At 41.0% G+C, this 26,436-nt stretch overlaps 1 protein-coding gene across 1 annotated transcript in view; it reads right to left on the bottom strand.

The window, feature by feature from the left end:
* col14a1a (collagen, type XIV, alpha 1a) overlaps positions 1-26,436 on the bottom strand; it is a 147,689-nt gene that overhangs the window by 30,258 nt on the left and 90,995 nt on the right. Inside the window, exons 27-36 of the mRNA XM_071525433.1 lie at positions 20,951-21,094; positions 20,268-20,432; positions 19,972-20,010; positions 19,682-19,820; positions 17,671-17,813; positions 16,571-16,680; positions 8,099-8,257; positions 4,912-4,989; positions 3,746-3,832; positions 182-235 (exon numbers count right to left, since the gene is read on the bottom strand). Of these exons, the coding sequence (XP_071381534.1) occupies positions 182-235; positions 3,746-3,832; positions 4,912-4,989; positions 8,099-8,257; positions 16,571-16,680; positions 17,671-17,813; positions 19,682-19,820; positions 19,972-20,010; positions 20,268-20,432; positions 20,951-21,094 (1,118 nt within the window). The remainder of the gene's footprint in view (positions 1-181; positions 236-3,745; positions 3,833-4,911; positions 4,990-8,098; positions 8,258-16,570; positions 16,681-17,670; positions 17,814-19,681; positions 19,821-19,971; positions 20,011-20,267; positions 20,433-20,950; positions 21,095-26,436) is intronic.

Raw genomic sequence — 26,436 nt, 5'->3', positions numbered from 1 at the left:
CCACACCCTCCGTTATTACCTCCTGGGGCGCTAGTTCACCCTCCGCTCGGATCACCCGCCCCTGCAGTGGCTCCACCACATGAAAGATGTCAGACAGATACTATTTGAGACTCATTACGTATTACAGGTTTTACATTAGAAGAAAGGGTCTGTAGAAGTTCAATGTGTTTAAATTAATGACCGTCACTCCTGGCTCTCCTCTGTCTCCTCTGGCTCCCCTGATGCCTGGGCCGCCCTGCAACACAGACCAAAAAGACACTGTAACACAGTCAACCTGGACATAATCGATGTCTGCAAAGTGTCCCCCTGTCCTCTGCACTTTATCTGACTGCATCTGTAAGTACAGTTGATGCAGACAGCAGGACTATGGGAGCTGTAAACCTCAGGTTGACCTTTCAAGCCCCAGGATTTAACAGGGGACAAGCTACACACATCTGCTAGTCATTGGCCCATCTGGGATATGTCCTCTTCCTGTGTTTGCTTTAATAGGTCCCTCCTGGGAATGAGGGGGCGGCTAGGTAGTTCCTATATCGCCAGAAGGGACAGGAGGGATGGTCGCAGGGAGGAGGTGGAGGAGGAGGAGGGAGAGGAATGAGAGAGGAGACATACAGATGTGATGAAAGCACAGAAAAAGTCGATCCTAATGAAGGGATTCTCTTTTTTCTCTATTTTTTTTCCTTCCAGTGTATCTTTCTGGATAATTGCTGACTAGAGGTGAAAATAAGAGACAGAGGAAGAAAAAACAACAATCTAGTGCAGAACAGCTCGCATCTATTGCTACTCATAATAAAACCGCTGATGAGAGAAACTCATGAATTACAGCCATCTAAATGTTTTTTTTATTGCGCTTAAATGTAATATATTTGTTGTCCTTGTCTTGCATGTTCACTTATATATCGTTTTAACTGAGCTGTTTGATGCCAAAGGCAAATTTCCATTTTTCAATGAAGGGACAGCACACTTGGATGTTGAACAGCGTGAGCACAATTCAAATTTAACAAAAGGAGATGACGGGGAGAGAATGTCATGTTTTCCTTAATGCTAGATTGATTGCTGACTGATTTTCAGTATTGAGCTGAGTCTGTGCTAACTCAGTGAGCACAGAATAGTCTTAGAATGCAATTCAACTGGGGCCATCAATATTATTTCAGACATGTTGAACTTTTATGACTCAAAGCTTGACAAAACTGGTGGGACTCCTGCTGTGTGAAACAGGCAACGACACAAATCTGACAATGAAGACAATAGCCAACAGCAGCTAATGTCATGAAAAAAGCATGAATGTTTGCTGGATCTCCACTTCTTGAAAATGATCTCCACTAGCCTATATGGCCCCTGTTACCATTAATATTGTCTTGTGTGTAGATGCACAAATAAAGAGTACATGCATTCGATTCAGTGTGCACAATACTGTCACCTTTTGCAGGACTGTTTTGTGCTGAGACTCTAATTTTATGATCAGATGGCAACTACTGTTCTTGGCTTTCCAGCTCATTTTTGTCTTTTAACGACAGAATTGTGTGTGCTTAGAGACTGCATTACGGATCCCTGTGGATCCAGACATTTAATCTGCTTGATTTGTGCTCCTTGCTTTATCACAGAGTGTGAGTAACTTTCCAGCACGACAACACATTCTGTAAACACCCAGTGTTGACAGTGAAACTCAGTTTTCACAGTCTGTTAGGATTCTGAAAGTTTTCTTGTCTGTGGGAAGCTTACCTTCCACAGGGGATACATTTATACATTTATTGCGTTAACAACCATTATATTGTGTTAACAAGGGGAATGGCATTCCCTTCTCATCCTCCATCAAATCCCCCACTGACAATAGCATGCAGTTTTAGTACAGTAGTGGCTATGATTTCTACATTAAGCCATTCATCTACGTCCATCTGCTGCAGTTAAAATGCGATTTAAAAACCCCATTCACTGCCGGAGAGCGAGACACACATGGACAGAGAGAGAGACAGAAAGACAGACACAGCCACAGAGAGGGAGGTATCAAGAGATAAAAAGAGACAAAGAGAAGAAGAGCCTCAGTGCATGGGGATGGAGTGGGAGAAATAGAAAATAGAGAGAAAAAAAAGACAATGAAAGCAAGGAAGTCTAAAGCTAAATGCTATTGGCCTCTGGTATGGAAAGAGAGGGGGGGGATGGAGAAAGAGATGGAAAAGAGAAATAAATGTACAGTTGGAAGAGAAAGACAGAAAGAGAGAGAGCAGGTCTGCATACTGCAAAAAAAATCCATATTAACAAATCATTTAGTGTCGTATTTAGGCTTACATACTGCAATTTTCCATTTGTTTCCTTGAAACAATCTGCTAATGGAGTGAAATAAATCCCCTTTTCACCATGTCATCAACACCGTTTCACCATTTTCAATAATAAAAGCCAAAATCTTGAACTACGGCTCCATTAGTGTCAATATAATTCTTGAAGCAAGTTGATTTGCATTGGAAACAAGTGAAATTATCTCACCCCACTGGCAGATTTTTTTTACTTGTTTTAAGAAAGAAGTATTAAGTATTACGATTTTAAGACGTAATGCACTAAATGACTTTACATGGATATTTTGGATATAACATGGATATTTTGTGTAGTGGAGCTCTGTCTGCATTACAGGTCTCTGGCTGGATAAAAAGGTAAAACGGTAAAGAGACAAAGACAAAGACAGGCAAAGAAAACTAGAAGGGAGGGCTGCGGCCTATGGAAACAACCCAATGGATGAGTTAATGGATCTGGCCAGTCAGACAGGGAGGAAAAGGGGGGATTGTAATCGGCTGTGATAAATGGAATCGCCATATAATTACTTTCTCAAACCATACCAGTGTTGATCCCCACCTCTCCCCTGCCCTCAGCACCCAGGGGTGGAGACAGAGAGAGAAAGAGAGAAATGAGGGGATGGAGGGACAGAGAAGAACTTAAGAAGGGAGAGAAAAAGAGGGAAAAAGAAAGATATAAAGAGAGGGATGAGAGGCAGAGGGAGGGAGAGAGAGAGAAAGGAAGGAAAAAAGAGAGTTGGAGATAGAGACAGAAATGGTAAAGAGGGAAAAAAACAGAGAATATAGACAAAAGCGTCTGGCCTTAAATGAGCTCATTTATTTACTCTCATCTCCCAGCCCATATCAGGTTTTACCTGCTACTGCGTGAGAGGAATTCAGCCGTGCTACAGGCTCATCTCTGTCTCTCTAGCATAATACCACCGCCATCCCATGAAAACCCTCAAAGATCCGGGATTTTTTCATTTCAAGGGTTTCATTCCACACTACCCCTACATCAACTTTCACTGTTATCTGATATTCATTGGTTAATGGATGATTACGTGTTATTTTATAAGTGACTGACTAACTTCAGTAATATTCAGTAGTGAATTTCAGAGCGGGAAACTAACTTTTTTACCTAGTGGCCACAGTGGTTGTTGGATTTCAAAATTCACCAGCACTAGCACCAGCCATTATTTAACCAGCCAAACTAATACTGTTTTTGGAATAGATAGAAACTACAAGTCATGGAATGAGTAAATGACAAAAAGCTAAATATATGTATAGAGAGAAAAGCTTCCCATTTAGGCCTCTAGAAAGAAAGACACAGATGGAGAGGAAAACAAAAAGAGAATGACAAAGACGGTGCTCATACTGATGGTCCAGAAGGTTGGATTGAGCAAGTCAGAGAATGAATGAGCGATTGAATGAATGAATGAATAAATGAATGAATAAGAGAGACAGATAGATAAATGTGTTCTTACGGGGGGTCCGGAGGGTCCTGGGGGTCCCTTGCTGTCCTGGGAGCAGGTACAGGCATGAGGCATGGGGGGGCACTGCTCTTCAACTCTCTGAAAAAACACACACACACACACACACACACACACACACACACACACACACACACACACACAGTTGGTCTGTATTCAGGCCACGCTACAGTCCACTGGCTGGTTTCAGACACCAAACTGACAGACAACTTTTCCTTGCCAACATACAAGATAACGATGGCAAACATGGTCAACTTTGGCCAACTTGTCTCAGGTCATACAAATTGTATTTAATCCCGAGTTTTTTTTAGTTGCAGTGTGACCTCGCTGAAAAAAACATGGCATGTGGTACAATGCACTCAGTGTTTGCTTCGTCTCCTTTATTGCTGACAAACTATTAGCGAAGACCAACTTCATAACGATTATGTGTAACTATAGCAAATTGGCTTATATTGAAAAGTTCATTTTAGTCCATTTTAACATTACAGTTATCTGTTATCTGTTGTGCCTGGGTGGGTATGGTTATGTTTTATGGCTGGCACGCTTCACGATGCACGCTGTTTCATCTGTTCTGTAATTTGCAGAAAAGACCTCTGTATCATTTTCTCTGTCTCTCTCTTGCTTTCTCTCCCCTCCCTCTCCCTCCTTCTCTTCCTCCTCTGCCCGTCTCTCCCCTCAGCACAGCCATATTTCATCATACATGTAGTTACGTACAAGCCCGAACATCGATACCTGGTGCTCTGTTTGGCTGCAGGCTCATTCAGACCTGACCTGCTTCCAATATGTGTGTTTGTATGTGTGTGTGTGAGTGTGTGTGAGTGAGAGAGAGAGAAAGAGAGATAAAGAGAGAAAGAGACAGTCAAAGCTGTCTGACATACACTCTCCACTTTAATTATGTAAGAGACAAACCCTAATTCTGATTCATTCACTTCATAATAATTGATTTGGATGGTAATCACATTCATGATTATAATTATCTGAGGCCATAACATTCATGGCTTGAAACAATTACATACTCAGAGAGAAGAGAAAGGGAGAACAAGGAAGAGAAAGGGAGAGAAAGACAGAAAATGATGAATGAAAGTGTGTGTATGTGTGTTTGTGAGAGAGAATGTGTGTGTGTGTGTGTGTGTGTGTGTGTGTGTGTGTGTGTTTCTTACCAGTGCTGGCAGTTCACAACACTTATCTCTGCTGGCCCAGGATGTACTGCAGATGATGTCAAACATCTGGAGCTGGAACTGTACACACACGCATACATATAGACACACATGAACACACACATGTACACACACATACAAAGCAATACTGTTAATACTGCAATTTCGTTATAATCACTTAAAACATTTGAACATGCTTGTCAGAACTAAATTAGAAGCAACATTAGAAATGAAATATTAGCCGTGGGATTTTGTAATGATGTGGCATGATGGTGTTTCTGTGTTGATAAGAAGCAAGAATAGAGTCTGGATCGAGGATAGAGTCTGGCTGCTAACAAGATCTAATGACCAGCTGAAATGGACTGGAAGAGAGATACATACTGTCAGGCTGACAGATTTAATAAACAATTCAAATTTACTGGAAGCTCCACTAGTCTTTCTCAAACTATGGGCCAGGCAATAAACTAGGTCATGGGCTTGTGTCCGATTCGTTTCTCAACTCTGAGAACGAGGCTGAAGAAGTTTAGGGACCTAAACACTATGGCAGAAAAAAGGGCCTCGCTGACACACGAACCAAACATATTTTCATTGGAAGGGCAAATTTCAAAATCTACATTTCTAGCCATCCAGAAGTCCAGACTTCCTCCACAACCACAACCAGAACCTTCAACCAACATCCATACTGAATGTAATAGCTATGCCACGGACAGAGCTTAATATATGGAAAACCCCCTCTTACAATAAATTACTGTGAAATCCACTGTTTTATCTAGGAAGTTAAATAAATACAGTCCACTTAATGTACAGCAGAGAACATGATTGCAGACTCCGCGGCTACGGGAAAACTGGGCGATAATTGTTTGTTTTCCTCCCTGCTACTGTTTCAGTAACATAATCATAATGGGTTTTTTTTCTAAAAGGAATCCTGGCTGCATTTACATAGGGGAAAGCAGAGTATGTTATAGACACATATGGACCATAGAGCATCAGAAATCAAACCCTGATAGATACTGGGCTTTGCTGCTGTTATGTGGAAACTGTGTACCTGTGGAAAAGTCATGTTTGTTTTACTTGAATTATATGTTTACATAGTGTTTTATGGATTACTTTGTGACCTGATAGGGGCCTTGAAACCCATTAAAAATCCTATATAACTGGGGCATGCTAGTGGCTCAGTTGGCTAAGACATATACATATAACTGCAACGTCCCGGCTTCGAGTCCAGTAAGGACCTTTGTCATACGTGATCCGTGTCTCTGTCAACTTTCACATAGAAATCTTAATAAAGACCTATATGATTATAAAATGCATGAGAATTAACAGGACTTCAAGCCAAATGTTTTGAAATCCTGAAGTTTGAGAGCAAGGTCACCCTACAGTCCACGTAACCTTGTCTTGTCCTTGTAATTACAATAGTAATATTACAGCACCACAGGGGGGGCTTGGACTTTAAAGAGCGAGGCAGTTTCAATCAAACTGGAACCCATGTTGGGACCCAAAAGATACAGGCTTGCTGTGATCCATTTTGGGTACTGACCCGTAGTTTAAGAAACACTCCAGTGATTAATTGAAACCTTGAGAAGAGGAACCACATCATTATTATCCAATTTATTTAAACAGCGAGCACATGTGTGGCTGTACAATCAATCCAAATCACCTGAAGTGTGTGAATATTATCCATCACCTGGAAATAACCAGCCTCAACTGTCTCTAAGAATGTACACAGCACTCCCAATTTAGAGTGAGAAATAATGAGAAACATCACTCATTTTAGAGCTTAAAGCAAACTAGTTCTTCATCTGAAGGCTTCAGTTGTCGCTGTAGATGATGACAAAAGTACAAAGTACAGTCGGTAAAATAGAATAAATTTGCTTTTAAAAGCAAATGGATATAACAGTAAGGTTTAATCTGTAACATATTACATTGTGAAAGAACCCTTCCCAACCTGTCAAATTGCACAACACAGTCTCGACTCAAAAATCATCACCCTAATATTTGTGAGTGGTAACAACTGGTCAGGAAAGGACAAAATGTCAGGAAGGGGAGAAAATGTCAAACGTTCTTCATTTCCCTTCAGCAAGACTGGGCGAACTACTTAACGCAGCACTTTCCAGATGATAATTTTCTTTGGAGAGGCTAAGAGAGGATCATTTTACTAATAGCGGCGCTGCCTATTCCCAAGCAATCCAGGATATCTCACCTTCTCTCCTGCCTGCGTCTGCCAAAAGTTTTCGGAGCGCCTGTGCAGCTTAATGGATAGAGCACGGCTAAAGCAGAATATGTAATGCATTTCTACACTTCCACTTGCAATAAATAAAATGAACTCCTACTGAGTGGCTAACTGAAATGGTTTTATAGGTTCTAGGGATTTATGGTTGTGCTATTGTACAGACCAGAATGGTTCACACACACTCCTTACTGATTGATCATTGCAATTACTGCACATTGAACAATCATTACAGTTTGTTGATTATCACTTGATTAACCTGGCAATTCTTTAACCTTTTCAGCCTGGGACCCACATGGCAAATGAGAAAACTGCTTCTTAAGCCTGTGAGGACCCACTAGGAACTGGCCACAACCCATGTTGGGGGTCCCAAGCCATAGTTTAAGAAACCTGAGGCGAAGATAAATAAGTATATTAACAAAGTTGATGGAACATAACTGTAAAGATATAAAGTGTAAAAATAAATGTGCTGAAATAACAGAGGTTGTTTCACACACTTGCATTGAAAAATAATGTGGTAAAGATGTGGTAAATTCCTTATCAACACAAGTTTAACAAGACACAAGTTTCCCACCATGGCCCTTATGTGAAATTCCATGACTTTTCCATGGTTTTCCAAAACTAAGTCGGAGTGCTTCCTCCTCCACCTAATTTTTTTCTTCCTTCCTGGTTTGTTAATGTTGTTTTTCTAAAGGACGTAAACAGTCCGGTTTCCACTACAGCTGGGCTTGCTGTGGGAGTAAAACAGCCAAAAACCAACATCTACTGCAATGAATGTGTGAAACAGATTGTAAAACACATTCTGATATATTACTGTTAAGTGACCTATTTGTAAAATTCCCTGATATTCCTTAACTTCCCAAGAGAATCTACTTTCCTGACTTCCCTGACTTTCCCTGTCTGTAACACACAACTCTATTTCGGGTGTACTGTACAGTGACAAACACAAGCTTTCATACTGACCGGAGCGGAGTTGTCCCGTCTGCCTCTGGACCTGACCATCCGTCCCAGGATCTCCACGCCGTCGATGGTAATGTTGCCAGCTGCACTGATGGCTTTCTCTCCGACCACAGAACAATCTAACACCACCTTCGCCGACGTCTTACTGATGGCTACATGGAGCTGTGTGGAGGAGAAGAGACAGGGTGTATTAGAAATATTTTACAGCATCTCCCAAACAACAGCAAAATCTAACACTACCTGCAGAGTGGATAGATTTTGGAAATGTTAAGGCCTTTACTTTTGTTTTGACCCAAACATCTTAAATCTATGATAAATTAGCAACGATTTAAGGAAATATAGATGGGCTGTCCACTTTATATTAGGAAGTATTTCATCTCAGTACCCAATCGTCATCTTGGCTGTATTAACCTTCACTTTTGCATTAAAATGCCTGTACACACACACACATACACACACACACACACACACGCATGCACACACGCACGCACGCACGCACACACACACACACACACACACACACACACACACACACATACACACACAAAATAGATGGAGTCAATCAACCACAGGTGTAATATCAATTTAAGTGCCGCATTTTCAGCTTACACTCTGTGATTGGCCAGAAAAAAACAACACAGTCCCTCTGTGCTGTGTGTATTTGTGTGTGTGTGTGTGTGTGTGTGTGTGTGTGTGTGTGTGTGTGTGTAGACCAATAGTATTACAACCATAGGTGTAGCTCTTTCCTGACTAATCACAGTGAAAAACAGTTCCTTTGCTCACGTGGGTTCATAGAAACACAGTTAACTGCATCTAGCACACAAATTGGCCCATCCAGTCAGAGTGTTGGATGCCTGTGAGCTCAAACTGCCTCCTTGGAGGAAACCACTGCCAATCCCACGAACCGTGAAATTCAAATGGTCACATGGTTAATGAGCAAAGAGCTTGGATCCAGGCTAGGGATTGTAATAAACTAGAGTATTACGATGGGCATGTTTCACCATTATAGGAGGCTTTCTCTGGCTTGCTCTCTCTCTCTCTCTCTCTCTCTCTCTCTCTCTCCCTCTCACACATACACACACATAAACTCATAGGAACATGAATGCATGTGTGCAACAGACACCTACACACACACACACACACACACACACACACACACAGTAACAAGGTGCAGCTAATGTGGAGTTAGACAAAGTTCATATTTGAGTGTCAGAGCCCATTCCTCTGCTGACGTCTGGACGGCTGCTTTATAATGGCTTTCTGTTCTCATCCTCCATTCTGCACACTTCACTGGGCCTGACAAGGTGTGTGTGTCTATGTGTGTGTGTGTTGTACTTTTATTCCTGTGATAGAGAGATGATGAAAATCCTCCAAGGTGAGGACATTTTGTCGGTATTTTGTGGCATTTAGTGGTTACTGTTAAGGTTAATGTTAGTGGTTAGGGAATGAATGTAGGGCAAGGGAATGTCTAAATATGGTAATACCAATGTACATGTGCATGTGCGTGTGTGTGTGCGTCCGAGTGTGTGTGCCCGTGTTAAAGGTGCCAATCACTCTCCTTGAGGCTACATGGTTCCTCCAAGCTCAGTCGTTTACTCCAACAGTGACTCAGACTAATTTTCAGACTGGAGGCAGTTTATGCTTCAAAGTTAACTATTTGAGTGATTCCTTTCCTCTTACACTTCAGCTGTAAACATGTTTTTTTATAACCTGGCCAACCTGGCAAATCTGGCCACAGTAGCAGGAATCAGTAAGCAAGTGTATTTTTGAATCTATACTTTACTGCCACAGTATGAGATTGGCTGAATATGTCTTGGTCTAGTGGCTGCCTGAAAACAAATGATGGAGCAGTTCGCATTGGAATCATACAGAATAATATGACAATACTATCCTCACTGTTTTGTGCAAAGCCAGATGTACTGCACTATATATCTTAACAATTCTTTATGGCAAATTACACAACCATTACACACATATACAATCATTCACTATGCAACTTTCATCTGACAGAGATTTTTCGCCAGTATTTTGAATGAATACCAATATGAAATATATTATTATTTCCATCCTATTTCCTACAAATATGGACAAGCATATTACAGTACAAATAGAGCACAGCATACTTTGTCTAATCTTGGTGTTCTTTTCAGAAGAACAAACATTGTCTTCCCTACAAAACAAAACTGAACAAAATGTCTCTCTAGAAGAAAATGAGCAAGAGTCACTCCAACAACCAAATACACAAAACAACACAGGGCCAAGAAGGGGAAGGATGTCTCTAAAAAGCATGTATGAAGGTGTCTGCTGACAGCTGCAAGCAACTAAACAGGTTTCTTAGTTTTGCTTCTGTGCTAATGCTTTTGAGATGATGCTCCCATCCACTGATCCTGTTGTGAGCTAAAGTGCTGAAACCGCTATCAATCCTCTTGTTGTTTGATTTCAATTTCATCAAGTGCTTATTTAAAAACAACAATATTGCATTCCTTATTTTGTTGTATTTCTCCTTTATTTAACAAGGGTAGTCACACTGAGATTGGCAACTCTTTTCTTTAGCAGTGATAATGTCTGCAGAAAGTTTTAAAAATCATGGGTCAGTGTCATCTGGACCTGCTGCTTTTCTGATATTGACAACTGTCAGAGCTGAGAGGACCTGCCTTACGGTAAAAGATGAAAAATCAAAGAACCTTTCATTTCCCATGGTACCAACACAAGGTGTCTCCTTTATAGGCATCTTGATTCTTGATTTGCATTGTCATGAGTGGATGAATTAAAAGTTTACTGAAACAGGTTGCCAGGTGAGATCAAATTCTGATTAAACCAATTAACCATTTTGGTTTTTGTTTGTTTGTTTTTCTTTAAACAAACCTGATAGGAGACATAGCTCAACATGGAGAATTAGGTGGAGTGTTAAATACCAGCGTCCATAACAAAGGGAAAAAAAACCACAGAAAACACAGAAATGAGGATAAAATATAAGAAATATAAGTAGCATAATGTTTTTTGCACTCTGTGCTGTTCCTGGCAGGTCAGATGGCTTGGCTGGGATCTACAGTATCCACAGCTAATACCACTGCCAGCACAAGATGAATTAGCCTATTTCTCTCTTTTTCTCTCTCTCACTCTTTCTCTCTCACATACACACAACCACACAGACAACCACACACACACACACACACACACAGGCACACACGCACAGACAAAAAAAGACGAGCATGGACACACACGCAAACACAGACAGGGACAGATATACACAGGGACATGCACGTACACACAGGCACACACACACACACACACACACACACACACACACAGATAAACAGACATTATTGTATTTTCTAATGCTACTGCTGTCCCACACATCAACGATATCTCTCTGTAATATAAAGCACCTCATTTGTTTGCTTCTCTTTGTCAACAGATGGCTTTATTTTTTCTCTATCACAGTCCTTTTTTCCCTTATCATTTTTCAAACAAGGGAGAAATTACTTGCTATTCTTAAACCGCTGACAGTACTACATTATCTTTGTCACACTGCTCATATGACTTTGCTGCAATCTCGCAAATTGAATAACAATTCCAATGTACTTTGATAGCAAAAACCCAAAACACTGAGCTTTCCCCATAATGTTATCTTCCTGAAATAGAATTAGAAAACAAAACAAAATCAGCAGAAACAGTAGGACCACCAAGTGTTCTTCCTTGCGTAGATGTTTACAAATAGAGTCTGTGCTTCCTTAAATGAATGTATTTGGCTCTGGGCATATTTATCGCTCAGTGTAGATAGTAACTCAACATCATAACAAGTAACATGAAACTACAGTGTTCTTATGTATGTTTTTTGGCTAGCAGTAAAAGATGAAATAGCACTGTTTATACCAGAGCATCACTATCTTAACAATGAAATATGAGAGGAGAGGAGAGGAGAGGAGAGGAGAGGAGAGGAGAGGAGAGGAGAGGAGAGGAGAGGAGAGGAGAGGAGACAAGGAAAATGGGAAGAAAGTTTATAGTTTAGGAAAGGGAAGGAGAGGAGAAGAGGAGTGGAAGAGGAGAATCAGCATATTTCACCTTATCCCACCTCTCAGCAAGGTGTAAGCACAAAATGAAATAGTGTTTCTGATACAATGGTGCAATTGGAAAATTGGCACACGTAGACAAACACACACAGACACACAGACACACACACACACACACTTAAATTGTTATGGCAGTTTTCAAACAAGCTGTGTGAGATAATGTGGGTTGGAGGAGATGAGGCTATCAGCATTTCTGCTGACTCCACTGTCTCTGACCCGCACTTAAAAATAAGCACACGCATGCTTGGATGTACGCATGTGTGCGTGTACATGTGCATACAGTGTACATATACAGTATGCATGCATACGCACTGAGCGAGTGCATGTGGTTGCATGTATGTGTGCCCCTGTGTGTGCCTGTCTGTCTGTGTGTGCGTGTGTGTGTTTCCCCCTTTCCTGTCCCCTCCAGTCAGCAATATTTGAACCATCAGGCCAAAGATGCTGCTAAATCACACTCAGTTGTTAATCAACATAAACACACTGCTGTTTTAACTTTTCAACAGAGCAAAGTTCGCTCCTTCTGCTCAGTGTGTTTCTGATGACAAGTCGGCCAAAGATGACTACATGACCACACCTTATGTTCAATCTATTGGTATGTGCGGCAAAAATGTACACCAAGATTGTCGACACTCATTACAGATGGAGACATCGTCAGTGTTTAATGAGCAACTTGGAAAAATCGTATAATTGTTTTTTTTTGCTCCGGCAGTAGTCAGAACAGAAATAAAGTTAACTCTATACTTCTGTCTCTGATAACTGTGTAAATGCAAACAATTTCAGTGATGTTGAGTTTTGAACAAGACCAAACATCTCCAGTGTTGATAGGCATGTCCAAAGTGTAGATTGACATGTGGCTGACGTATTGACTTCTGGAGTCTGTGATACAAAGGAACACGTTCTGAAGCCGTTTCATTGACAGTGAATAGGAGGCCAACATTTTGAATAGCAACTGCAGTCAGGATTTTCTGGACATGTGGCCTCATTTACACCTGGTATTAAAATAGATCTGTACCTGAATATGCTATCTGGATAGTGATCAATCTGATCACACACTTTGCATTTACACCTGGTATTTATATGCATTCTCGTGGTCTGAATTCTGTTTGTATCGTGATTGCATGTCATTTTCACTATGAAAAGCAAGCAAGTAGGTAGGAAGGAGTCCATTGTCAACAAAAACTGAGCCAGGTTTTGTCTCTTGGTGACAAAACAGGTCGGACTCTTGGTTCTTTGGATTTTTACTTTGGGAGAGAGTTGTTCATGAGTTATTCCAGTCTCAGGTAAGTCTGTCTAAGGTGATAGGAATAGGACATGCAAATTCTATTTTAGGAAAGCTTTTCACTTAATTCCTATTGTGTGATGAGAAAAGTCCTCAGTGTCCATTATTCTTTTAAAAGTATCTTAAATCTGACAGATTTGATTCCAACACATCCTCATGTACATAATACTAATCCTTTCAGACACAGGAAAAAAACATACACCTGAATTTGGTTTTGAACATTTCAACTTATGTTTGATTAATCTTGCCAGAGACTTAAAACTCAAAAGTGTGCACATCACTTACAAGAAAAGATTAATTTAGCACTTGTATGTCTCCTCCAAGTAATCCAGTATATTCCTTTACTATTTTTGCAACTGTCTGAATCCTCCCACTCTCCCACCTCATCAGTCTCTTAAAGCCTCAATCCAGATAATCTAAATAAGCTTTTTGTACCATCTTACCCTATCATAACAAAAATGTAGATCTACAGTGGATACAAAATGCTGACAGACAATATATATTCAAACTAGATAGTCAATTTGAGGACGACAAAAATGTCTCCAATCCCCAGTTTCAGTTTACAGTGTTGGGACATTTTGTCTACATCTGGATTAATCATTGGGTCCTAAATCTTCAGGAAAACTGATCCAACCACCTCATTTACAACATGATAGTATCACTTTATCAGTCACATAACACTATCTCATCTTTTCCTTTGAGGAATAAATACATTCCCCGATCCCGACTCTCCTCTCCCACCAGACGGCTACGGCTTTCATGGGCAACACATCTCTTGCTTTTTGCTTCTTTTCTTTCTCCAATAGTCATTTTATCATTCTTTCTCCTTTCTGTGCAGGTACAAACCTTAATGGATAACCCATCCTAATTTCACTTAAGCTATTGTGGAATACTTTAAGATGGATAAGTCCAAGGGAAAGATAAAAACATTTACTAAACCCTAACCCTAAACCTGTCATTTTTTGCAGTGCATAAGGGACAGCTTTCACTGGCTCACATTTACAATGAGAGACAATTCATCATTCTCGTAGATGACGATAGAGAAATAGCATTCATATACTTAGAGAACTTCTGAATTGTAATATGGGTTTAGCAATATGTGGGTTATTCTGTTTATGTAGATTACTCTCTCTTCTCCCATCCAATGTAATCTATCTAGTAGTTCAGGGAAGACACATAAGTCATGCGCGCCACATCAGCTGATCGTCAGCCGATCCAAACAAACACCAAACGTGTTCGGCGCTTCAAACAAAGCAGTCCATTTAAGCTGTCAGCTCCTCATTCATCTCTGTGGTTCCTACCTGCCGTGTTGCTGTTACAGCTTGTGCTGTTTTCCCCCTCCACCACCCCAGCCTCCTCCTGTCTCCTTCCTTATTAATCAATATACTTGCAATGTTATGTTTCTGAAGGCTTGTCTCTTGAAATGATGTATTCCAGATCTCATGATATACTGTATGTCTGCTGGGTTCTGTTCTGTATACTGGGAGGGTTTGACTGTAATTCCCACTGACTCTTTAGCATGATGCTTGGATTCAAACAGGGTGCAGAACCTGCACTGCCAAATGCAACTGTATAACCATTCATACTATAATGGTTTTAACTTCATGACGAGTGTGTTCCCGACTGAAGATCTACATTTCTCTGCCTCTCCATTGTCTAGTTTTGTGTTTCTATCTCTCTGTTTCTCCCTTTGTGTATCTTTGTATTTCCTTCTCACTTTTTCTGTCTCACTCTCATTGTCATCTCTATGTCTTTCTTTGCTCGCCCCTTCCCCTCCCTGGGTCTTTCTATTTTCTGTCCCTCTGTCTCAGTGTGTGTGTGTGTGTGTGTGTGTGTGTGTGTGTGTGTGTGTGTGTGTGTGTGTGTGTGTGTGTGTGTGTCATTGAGCAGTGACAGATCCTGCTTGTACTCCTGCCATCACACAAGGTGTCTTCATATGGTAATCCCGTTAGATGGACACACACGCATACACACACTCCTGTCATTCACTTGTCATCCTGTTTAAATGAAGACACACACTTCCCCTGGCCAGACAGTCTTCTGCAGCTGTTACCTATCTGAACATTGTCATGTTCTCTAACAAAGACAGAAAACAACCAAGAAGACAAAAGACAGAGAGAATGATGGACAGCTACTCCCTGACATTTTGAAAGTTCAGAGAGAGAGAGAGAGATAGAGAGTGTGAAAGTTGGTTGGTGTTGATTTGATTTGAACAGAATCCTATTAGACTTTTAGCCTATCCTCTATTAATTTCCATCCACCATCTGCAAGCAAATTTTAACCAAACTTTAGAAATGTTGCAAAAAGTTACATGCAAAGGTCCATTTCCACCAGCTGGGCTGAAGCCAGTAAACAGGCTTCCTGAACACAGAGCTACTTCAAAAAAACATATCCATGAGAAAAAGAGAGAGACTCTTTTAACAATTGATTAGTATTGGGCAAATTATTATTTTGTGTCAGCTAATGTTGGTGATATTTCATGCTCAACTGCTTTGCAGTGAAATTGAACCATTCACTGGGCCATTCAAGCCAAATGCTATTAAGCTGACATTATTTATTCAGCAGATGCGTTTGCAACACAATTTATGTCAATATTTATTTATTCACAAAAACTTTTTTGCCCCAAGTCAGAAGAAAGAAGATTTTCACTTTTTTCACTTTTTAATTTGATGCATCATAATTTACATAAAAACACTTGGATGGAATCCAAGCTATGCTAAACTAATCCAAGCAAAAATGAGGCAAATATGAAAAGAATCGTCTTTGTCAGAATATCTAACAGGGGGACAAACCGACCAGTCTGAGTGAGTGGTGAATAGTTTGAAACAAACCTAAAGGAAATTACCACTGTAGATAAGCATGGTTGAACTGACAAACATTCATTTTCTTCATTTGTTTTCTTCTTTGTTTCTGTTTGTGCTTGCTTTCTGTGTGCGCCCTATCTTATGCCAATCCACCAGGATAAATACCTGGTATATGTCATGTGTACATGTCAAATGTACGTGATTCTGACAACTTGAAAAATAAACTACCATGACAGATGTTTGAGGAGGATTGTTGGAGGTTATAGACTTGGAATGTATAGCATTTATGAGACACTGATGAAGAGTTTGAGAAACCAACCTTGTGGAAGCTGCCATGGAAGATCTTTCTGATTTCAGCTCCCTCAAAGGTGACGGTCTGGAAGTCTCCTTTGTAGTCGTAGTTGAAGAACGTCAGGGTCTTTCCAGAGTCTGGGTGGTGGCGGGGGAGGAGAGATCAAGAGGAGGTTGGCGTGTATAGTTAGGAATAAAACTTGGGGATTTTCAACACTTGCCCTGTACATCTAATTGGCCATTGTCTCTGTCTGGGCCCTTATCATTAGACCCAATAATATTTTGGTAAGTGAGGACAATTTTGATCTTAGCCAGACTGGACAATATTAGCAACGAGCTAGCATGCCAAAAATCGAAGTGGTTTCAATGCAGCAGACAGTGCTCAAGCCTAGGTTACTACTACTCATACCCACAACTACAAAGAGTGGCCTTTGTTTGTCTTTGGTTTGGGGGGCAAAGGGGGAAATTAGTGCCTCTGCTGTTTGCATTCATTCTTTAGAAAATCACCATTTCATTGGAACTAAACAATTTAAAAACTTTGTCTTAGGCAATATTGAGCAATTATGCAACACTTGTTCAATGGTGTCCATGTCATGTTTAATTTGATATATCCTGTAATCGAATTTTGTATCAGGTTCCCTATGGAGAAGTCCAGCCCTTTTCACTGAGCTTTGAATGCAATCATCAGAGGGCAACATGATAACACCCTCCCCATTATTACAATAATACATGTGATATTATGAGTGATAATGAGATTTGCACCATGTAAAGAAAAACTGAGCTCACAGATGGTGAGGCTGTTTGTGTCTTTGTTAGCCAAAAGATGAGAAGCTGACAAAATGTCTGACCGGATCACTGAGTAGACAAGACATCTTTGCTTTTGATTCTCAGAAAATGTGGTTGAGGTCATATCTTAATAATTATCTTGCCACCTTGTTGCTGTACACTCTTAGTACAAAGAGATGCGTGAAGGTGGCGCCTTCATCAGTTGACTTCAAAGTTCTTTAGTCAAGATGAGACAATAACAGTTATTTTGGTCACTGGTGTGCTTTGTCATTATTGATTTGCTTAGTAAGGCAAGAGATTAGAAGAGATTAGGAAACAAAAACACTTGTGGTTGAGACTCACTGTCCAGGATGAGTCCCACCAACGGCTCGTTGTCCTTGTTGAGGATTTCCCACAATGCAAAGGGCTCCTGTGGGGTCTCAGCAAGTAGGCGGAGCATCATAGAGATGGTGTAGTCAGAGGGTAAGCCTTCAGGGTGGAGGTACCTAATGCACACACACACAAACACACACACACACACACAGAGGGATATTCATCTTAGCTGTGCCCTAAATAAGCAAGAACTTGAAACCCTTAATGAACGTGGAAACTCTTAATGAAACCTGAAGTTGTGACCTTAGCACCTTTAATCTTTGTCAACACCTTATTAAATACCAATTGAGCGCAGTCTTAACCAAAATATATTCTATAATAGCTCCTACAAGGCCCCAGTGTGAGCTATATAAAATCCAGATGATTCAAACAGATATATGATCTATATAGGATCCATATGGGGAAAAACAGACATGTGATCCGTAATAGTCTGAGCTTATGTTTGGGGTGGTCTCTGTGCTGCTCAGGTCATCTTTGACAAATTAAGCTATTAAGACAGGCAATCATCTACTACCATAGCAAAGAACCCACAGACAGTCTATTACATTAGCAAAAATATGGCGTTTCAACAACCGTCCATGGCTGACTGTCGGATTTTCTGTCGGAAATACACAAATTCATAGCTGATTTTGATTTCTAACATGAAATAGCTGAGCTGGTGGTGTAACCAGCCTTCTATAAATCCGAGAATAAATGTGTGTAATTATGTTTCTGCCTCTTTATATACATAGCATCTATGCACATTTTTTACATGAGGCCCCAGGACATATGCACTTTTCACAGTTTTTCTGTGATTACTGTGACACAACACGCTTGATTTAGCAGTGGCTTTTCTGAAAAATAGTCAAAAGTCAATTTGCTCCATTTTCTGTGTTAATGTGCTGTAAGAATTGCAGGGATTAGTGAAAATTGCATGTCAAATAAATTATTGCAACGAGCTGCTTCCTGATTAGTCTTTTCATTAGACTGTTCCTTATGGTAAAAATGTCACGACTTGTGAAAATTGCATTCCCTGTTGTTTTTTAAGAGGATGTGAGGGGTATTCTGCAGTAAATTTGTGGTAATAGGTCAAAGTAACACCTCCTTGTTATATTTGTGGCGGCTACTTAAAAAAATGTTAGTTTCCTGAAGTGACTGATATAGGATGCATACAGTATATTTAGATTAAATCATCAGATCATTGTGTGGCAGCTAGACAGAAAAAGGCTCAAAATTGTACAATCTTCAGGGATCATTGCTATTGGCTGTTAGCGTTGGCGGGAAGCACTGTTTGGTGGACGTGCAAGACAGCAAACATAACACAGCACAGGTGCGACGGGTGGGACTTGAACCCTGGTGCCTTACAAGATAAACCAAACAAAGACACAGTACTATTAATCCAAGAGGAAATCTTTAAGATGTGAGAGTGAAATGTTAGCTTTTATGTTAGTTCTCCTGTGGTTTGCTGTTAGCGAGAAAATCAAGTCATTTTCATTGGCAGTAATGCTGAATAGTTTTAGGACCCTGTGTGTACCCCTGGCTGATAATTCAAAGTGCTCTGGTGTTGGTGTCCTGCTGGCCACTAACAGTTACCACGCCCCATTTCCAGTAGAGTCTCCAGTAGAGGAAGGGAGTGTCTCTTTGCAAGAAAACATGGATGGATAAACACGGACTGGGCTGAAAATAACTCTTTGAAACACTAAGGCTAAGAAACTCAAGCTAAAATGGTTGTGTGTAGGATTGGACAGCATGCAATGATTGTACTGGACTCACCCACCACCTGTATAGCATGGCAGGCGACACCCTTGCTATATTCTAACTAAGTAACTGACTGCATTTCTTACCATGTAATTAACTAATAACTACCTACATAATCTATGTTGGGTGTTGGGTTGTCGTACCAGTGTATCACAGCGTAGTCTCCAACTGGGGATGCTTTTAATGGAAGCTAGTAAGTATTTATTATAAACTAATTGGCTGACTAACTAACTAATTAACCTACTTGGTGGGCTGTGACACCAGGGCGTCTCGGTGTAACCTGTAGCAGGGGAAGCTGTTGAATGAACCCGGCTCCAGAGAAACTCCAGGCACAGTGCTGTACTCCTTCTCTACCAGGCCAAACTTCTCCATCATACGGAAACCTGCAGGAGACATCATCATCATCATCATCATCACCACCATCACCACCATCATCCTCCTCCTTGTCATCATCATTATCACTATAATTACAGTGCATGGATGCTCTGTGAATGCTATGTGTTTTGGATTGTTTCTGTGATTTCCTGGTCTTACCTGCCATTGTATTGCCACTCATTAGAACCGATGGACAAGCTGAAAGATAGAAAAGAAAGATAGTCTGTTAATTCATCCCCAATATTTCAAATTCTCAAACAAATGAATCACACGTTCACTCCCCTATTCACTTCCCCAGTCAAGGACTACCTTTCTCTGCCAACGTGCATCATTTCTCTTTTCTCTGGCAGTCTCTGTCACACTGTCTGCATATGTCCAACTCTTTCTCACTCCTTTTGTTCCCCTTTCTGTCTCTCTCTCTCTCTCTCTCGTACACACAAAGTTGTGCTACTCACTAGCAGTAGCGGCCTCGCAGACAAAGGTAATGAGCTGCTCTTCTATTTTCTTCACAGCGTCCAAATCATCCACGAAGAAGACATGTCTATCGCTGGGCTTGCTGGCTATGTTCACCAGCTCCCCGTAGTCGGCATCCGCAAAGCCAATGGCAAAGATAATATAGCCTGGGAATGGAGTGAAACAGGAAGATTCATTACAAGTTTAAAGCCAATGGAAAAGATAATGCAGCCTGGGAATGAAACGCATGGTTAGAGTTATAGGTTTCCAACCAATGGACGAAGTGTCAGATAGCCTATAACAGTAAAATGTGGCAAATATACAGCCTGCAAGAATAATACATCGTTAAAGTCATAGCTTTATAACCAATTGCTAATATAATGTGTAAAACATTAGTTAGGGTGGGGTTGGTGGTGAGGGGGAGGGTGGTTTGCGGCGTCTCGTTTTACAGCACATATTTATTCCATCTTGTCTGTGACTACAGAGTATGGGAAAATACAAAGGACAATGCCACACCATCCATCTCATTAATTTCAACAAATCACATACATCCAGTGTCAAAAAGTTACCAATCTATTTAAGAATCTTTTTTTTCACTTTGGCTACTTTTGACAATTTTAGTACAGCACTTTTACACGTCAGTGATGTTCTTATTGATATGTGTATCTGTCTGGAAAATACCCACCCTCCATCTGCATCTCCTTGGAGATTTTGTTGACGTCGTCTTGGGAACGGCCATCAGTCAGGACTACCAAGACCTTGGGAACGCCCCTTCTGGCCCCTCCCTCTGGGGTGAAAATGGACTCCTTCACATGCTTGATGGCCCGACCTGATAGGAGAGAAATATAGATAAATCAAATAAGCAGCGGTTAGAACCCTGTCCATGCCGCTTCTAGCTGATATGAAGCTATACTTCTTCTAAGTCTGGCTATGTCCGATATGTCAGTCAATCAATTAACCAACAGATCCCAGGAAATCAGGCGCATGAATTGAGTGATGAGTGCTCTCCCTTCCTTCAACAAATATCACCAAAATTATTTAGCAAAGTTTTATCAAAGCTGTTAAATACAGTATGTTAATTAAGCTGTCAAAAATTGCCATTAAGATGGATAATGTCTAAGGCCTCAGCGTGACTAAGGAGTTTTATTCAAGTATGGTCCTTTAGTATCATATTAATGTACTTGCACTCTTTTTATTATTTCAATTTAGGGAAACTTAACAATTGATTTGCGGGACAATTACTTATTCAATAAAAGCATTTCTACTTTTTCCTCCCACTGTTAAGAAGAAACTGTTATTGAGCCCATAATTATTATATGGCACTGAGTAACTTAAAGGCTCCTAAAAACAGATTAACATGTAAATCATTGCTGCAAGCCCCTAAAAAAATACTCAAATGCAATTCTGAAGAAAAAAAAAATCCAATTGAATACCAAGGTGAAACAAACTCGGGGGCAAGTTATTATGCTCTATTATACTTGTATTATGCTATGAGCCCCTCTCTCCACTGCTGACAACTGAAGTGAACTCGACTGCAACTGAACCAATAAACTCTGAACAGATGATGATTGTGATCATCATCGTCAGAGGGCAACAGTGTTATTCAGAGCCACGGTCCAGTCACCCAAAGTTACAGGACAAACTGACTGACCAATTTACAAAATAAAGTGCATGCAGGCCAACACATAAGCAACCCCCCATACACACAGGTGATTTCTATTTAATGTCAATATCTGCATATTGTCCACCAGGATCTGTATTTATAGTTCTTATAGATCATACTCATTTCAATCTGACCTTTTCATAATTAAATGGACAATCACTGGCATTAGCCTAAACCTCCACTCCCTCTGTCCTTCTTCGTGTGTGTGTGTGTGTGTGTGTGTGTGTGTGTGTGTGTGTGTGTGTGGAGAGGGGGGTGGTTGATGTATAAAGAGAGGTATTACTGAGTATCTAGGGAACTTGGTAACAAAGCCAATACCAGACGAGGACCGATGCAGCAAATGGCCCATCGGTTGACCGACCACATATTGCACGTGTGTGAGTGTGTGTTGTGCATGTGTGTGTGTAAGAAAGTGTGTGAGTGTATTTATATGTGTACGGTGTGTGCCATGTAATCCTCCTCTCTCTCTCTGTCCCAATTTCTAAAACCACCCCCCCTCCACCTCTCTGTCTGGGTCTATTTCGATGCTGAGCTGTCAGTGAAGACAAATGATGGCCTGCAAAGTGTTGTGTTGTCAGATATCTGCCAGTAATACATCTGTTTCTACACTGTCCTCTGATCACGCCGGGTCAGACTGGAATTACAGCAGCTAGCCAGGCATGAAGTGAGACACAGGACAGAGCAGGGAGGGGGGTGTGGGGTTGGGGGGGGGGACAGAGGAGAAGGAGGGCAGATAAGAAGACATAGAGAGAGTAGAGGAAGAAGGTAAGGAGGAAGGGAAGAGATGGGAGGAAAGAGAGGGGTCAGGTGTGCGAGAAGTGAAAGAGAGGGTAAAAAAGACAAAAAAAAAAACAACAGTAAGGTGCCCATGGGTCTTGGATTCAAGAGCCCATCATCAATCAGCTGTCCCTCTCTGTGTGTCCATGCTGCATGTGTGAAATAATCTGTGTCTTCCATCAATTCTCAGTTTGGTTCTTTCTCTTTAGATTTAGCCTCCAGTCAAAGAACAGTTTACCGATCTCGGTAAAACAATCCAAACTGTTCAACTGAGAACAGAGACACTATAGAACAGAAACAACTCCATATGAGAAAACAGGAATAAAATCGTTTAAACAATTTCTCCTTTTTTAGCATCCAAAGCCTTGGTGTGGCTTAATCCCTTGTTCTAACAGTGAGACACTTTTTCCCTCTGCGGCCTCTTGTGACTGCAGGTGAAATCAGTATTAGAAGAATTTCACTTTCACTCTGTTATTATGAACTCAAAGAGCTATGAAATCCTCTAATCTTCGAAAAGTCAACTTTAAGAATTAAAGAAAGAAAGCCGGATTATCAAATGCATTATTGAAACTATACAATGGATTTTGAATGGGTTTCATTGGCCTTTAGAGCACTGATGCTTCCTCAACCCACAAAAGACCTTATAAACCTTTAATTCAAGTAAAACATGAAAATCACAAAATGGCCAAGAGGTTCTCACACAACAGCAACGCTATGGTTGAAGCAGGATGGAGAGGGACTGGCTGAATAAATGATAGAACGAGGCCAGTCATGTCCTGACTAATCTCTTTGTGTGAATATATTACTGAACAGTTAAGGATTAACAGTAATACTGCTGTAGATACTGGAAGTCAATCACCGCAACACACACATACACACACACGCACACTCATACATACAGAGGGATTAACTGCAATACGACTGTAGTGACTGGAAATCAATCACCCAACACATTTGCCCATAAGCACATATGAACACACACACACACACACACACACACACACACACACACACACACACACACACACACAGCACTCAGCCTGAGTATACAGTCAGGCAGAGTCAGGGATTAGCACAAATAAGTATGCAGATCATGAAAATCAATCATCCAAAGACACACACACACAATATTATAATATACATATATATATATATATATATATGTATAGGGATAATGATTATTACAATAGCAGCTACTTTAAATTAATCATTCCCACACCAAGGCAGACTAATGCCTTAATGAACAAATGCATAGTGAGAGGCCAAATCCCAGCATATCAGCTTCAACACAATGAATCCTCAACATGCTCTTGTCCTCACACTTGTGTGGGAGTGGGAACTGGGAGTGTAAAGGAATTCAAACAGAGATTGTAGAGTCTAAAAGCGCTGCATCAATTACATACGTAGCATTCTGTATAGAGAAGAGGGCTTATGACTGAAGGTTTGCCTGGATGGAAAGTGCATGAGTAACGTTCTCCCCCCTCACAGAACAACAACCTCTGAGGCGCCCGAGAACGAGGCACTTAACCCCCAGTTGCTCCAGCGGAGCGGCTCTGCGGTCGGCAGGCAAGATAGTGGGGCTACTGGGCAGCTCCCAGATGTGAATGTGTGGAAGTGTGACGCAGGGTGCTGCTGGAAACAAACCTTCCCTGAATAAATCAAGGTTAAAAATGTTTTGGGTCGGGGCGTCCTGGTGGCTCAGTGGTCTAAGGCTCATACCATGTCACAGCGACATCCTGGAATCCGGCCCAGGACCTTTGCTGCATGCCATCAATCACTTTCTCTCTCCTGATCTTTCTTGTCTCTCTTCACTTACATCTATCTAATAAAAAAAATAAAACTGTACAGCGATCTCAGTCAAAAGTAAACATTTCTGGAATTGAGAGAAACTGGTTAATTTTTCTGTTGATGGACATGTACGTTTGTGTACATTTTACTCTGCATTTTCAATGTGTTGGTCTGGTCCGAGGGTCACGGGACATTTTACCCACATAGGTGATGAAGTCAGCTGTCAATTACAGTGAAAACATCCAAAATGGCATTAAAGCGATGGGGTTTCTTGTCAGTTAACAGCAATATTCAGTTCTTCCCCATCTACACAGGCACTATTGCCAAAGGCTAAGGGTTAGAGAGACAGAAAGATGCAGTCCTCTATTTGAGGGCTTTGGGGGATTGAGGCAGTGTCAGGGGCCTTGAGAGGATCTCTGAGGAGTTTTAGAAAGAAAAAAAGGAATAGTTTGGGTTTGGACAGAAAAAAAAGAATTTAGGGGTCCAGTGGTAAGCCTCAGTCCTGAAAGCCAGAGAAAACACTGTCCACATCCCAAAGGATCAGAGGAGCAAGATGTTTGTAGGTCTGTGCATGCATGTGTGTGTGTATGTGTGTGTGTGTGAGAGAGAGAGAGAGAGAGAGAGAGAGAGAGAGAGAAAGCGATATGTATGAATGCCGTTGTATTTATATCCTAGTACCACATTAGCATACAGATTCACAGCGCATTGGGAGTAACTACCAAAACAAACTAATGCATGAATAAAAAACACATTATACAGAACAGGCAAACAATCTACAGTAAGATGCACAGGACTTAGCCTGAAATAGGAGTGGAAAAGCACAGAAATGTAAAATGAATAATTTAGCCCCATATACAGTGTAGGAAATATTGTATATTACAGTGCATACAGTTGGTTTGAAATAATGCATAAATGAAAATGCCATGAGAAGTGCAAGATATACTAGCGAAGAATTACTGTATATTGGCAATATAATATGCATTACTATGGACTAGAGCAATGCATTTCAAGTGAAAGACCTGGATTTGTGAAATAATTAAAAAGATATTTCTCTGTGAAATAAGCTGTGAGGGTTTCTCTAGTGGAAATAAGGACATTGTGAAGAATAGAGAGAGTTTTTCAGCTAGTGAAGAAGATGAATTCTACGCTGAGGCACCCAGGGCAGCTTAAGTGTGTGTGCATATGTGTGTGTGTGTGTGTGTGTGTGTGTGTGTGTGTGTGTGTGTGTGCGTGTCTGAAAGAGAGTTTGTGTGTGTGTGAGTGTGGCTGTGTGCTAGCCTAACCTTGTGGGAGCTGGCTGCCTCGTCTTTCCTTTTGTGTAGAGAAGATGAAATTTCATGGTTTATTCTCTGTTCTGCTGTAGATCACACATACACACACACTGTCCTGTCAGCTAAAACACCACCTGTTTCCACGTGCTAAACTAGAAGGGAAGTGTGTGTGTGACTGTGTGTGTGTGTGTGTGTGTGTGTGTGTGTGTGTGTGCGTGTGTTTGGGGATGAGGGTAGGGATGAGGAAGGAAGGTGGAGAGAGAGGTTAACAGAGGAGAGAGAACTGGGACAGAGGGAGAGGAGGGAGTTGGAGGTAAACAAGAGAGGGAAGGATAAAAAAAGGAGGAATGCAGAGAGGAAGTAAGGACAAACAAACAAACAATGGAGAGTGAGAAGAAAGGAGAGGAGGGGAGAGGGGGATTAAAGGGAAAACAAGGGGAGACGGGGAGAGAACAGAAGGACAGAGGAGAGGACAGTGGGAGGGAGGCAAGGGAGGAGGGGAGACGGAGAAAGAATGTGGATGGAGAGAGCAGAGAAGGAGGGAGAGGGGATGATAGTAACTGCAGTAAGTGAGAGTGTTGCACCTTGAAAATAGATATTCACAACCCAAACTGGTTGTTTTGATTCCTGACCCTAAATGAGTCTTCTTCTCTGCAGTGTGTGATAGTTTCA

This window comes from Centroberyx affinis, unplaced genomic scaffold, assembly GCF_046629955.1.
Source record: "Centroberyx affinis isolate AG114_WGS23_722 - 3 ecotype Tasmania unplaced genomic scaffold, CSIRO-AGI_Caff_v1 ptg001293l_1, whole genome shotgun sequence".
Classification (NCBI taxonomy): domain Eukaryota; kingdom Metazoa; phylum Chordata; class Actinopteri; order Beryciformes; family Berycidae; genus Centroberyx; species Centroberyx affinis.
The sequence above is the reverse complement of the archived record's forward strand: the minus strand, read 5'-3'. Positions and strand labels throughout refer to the sequence as shown.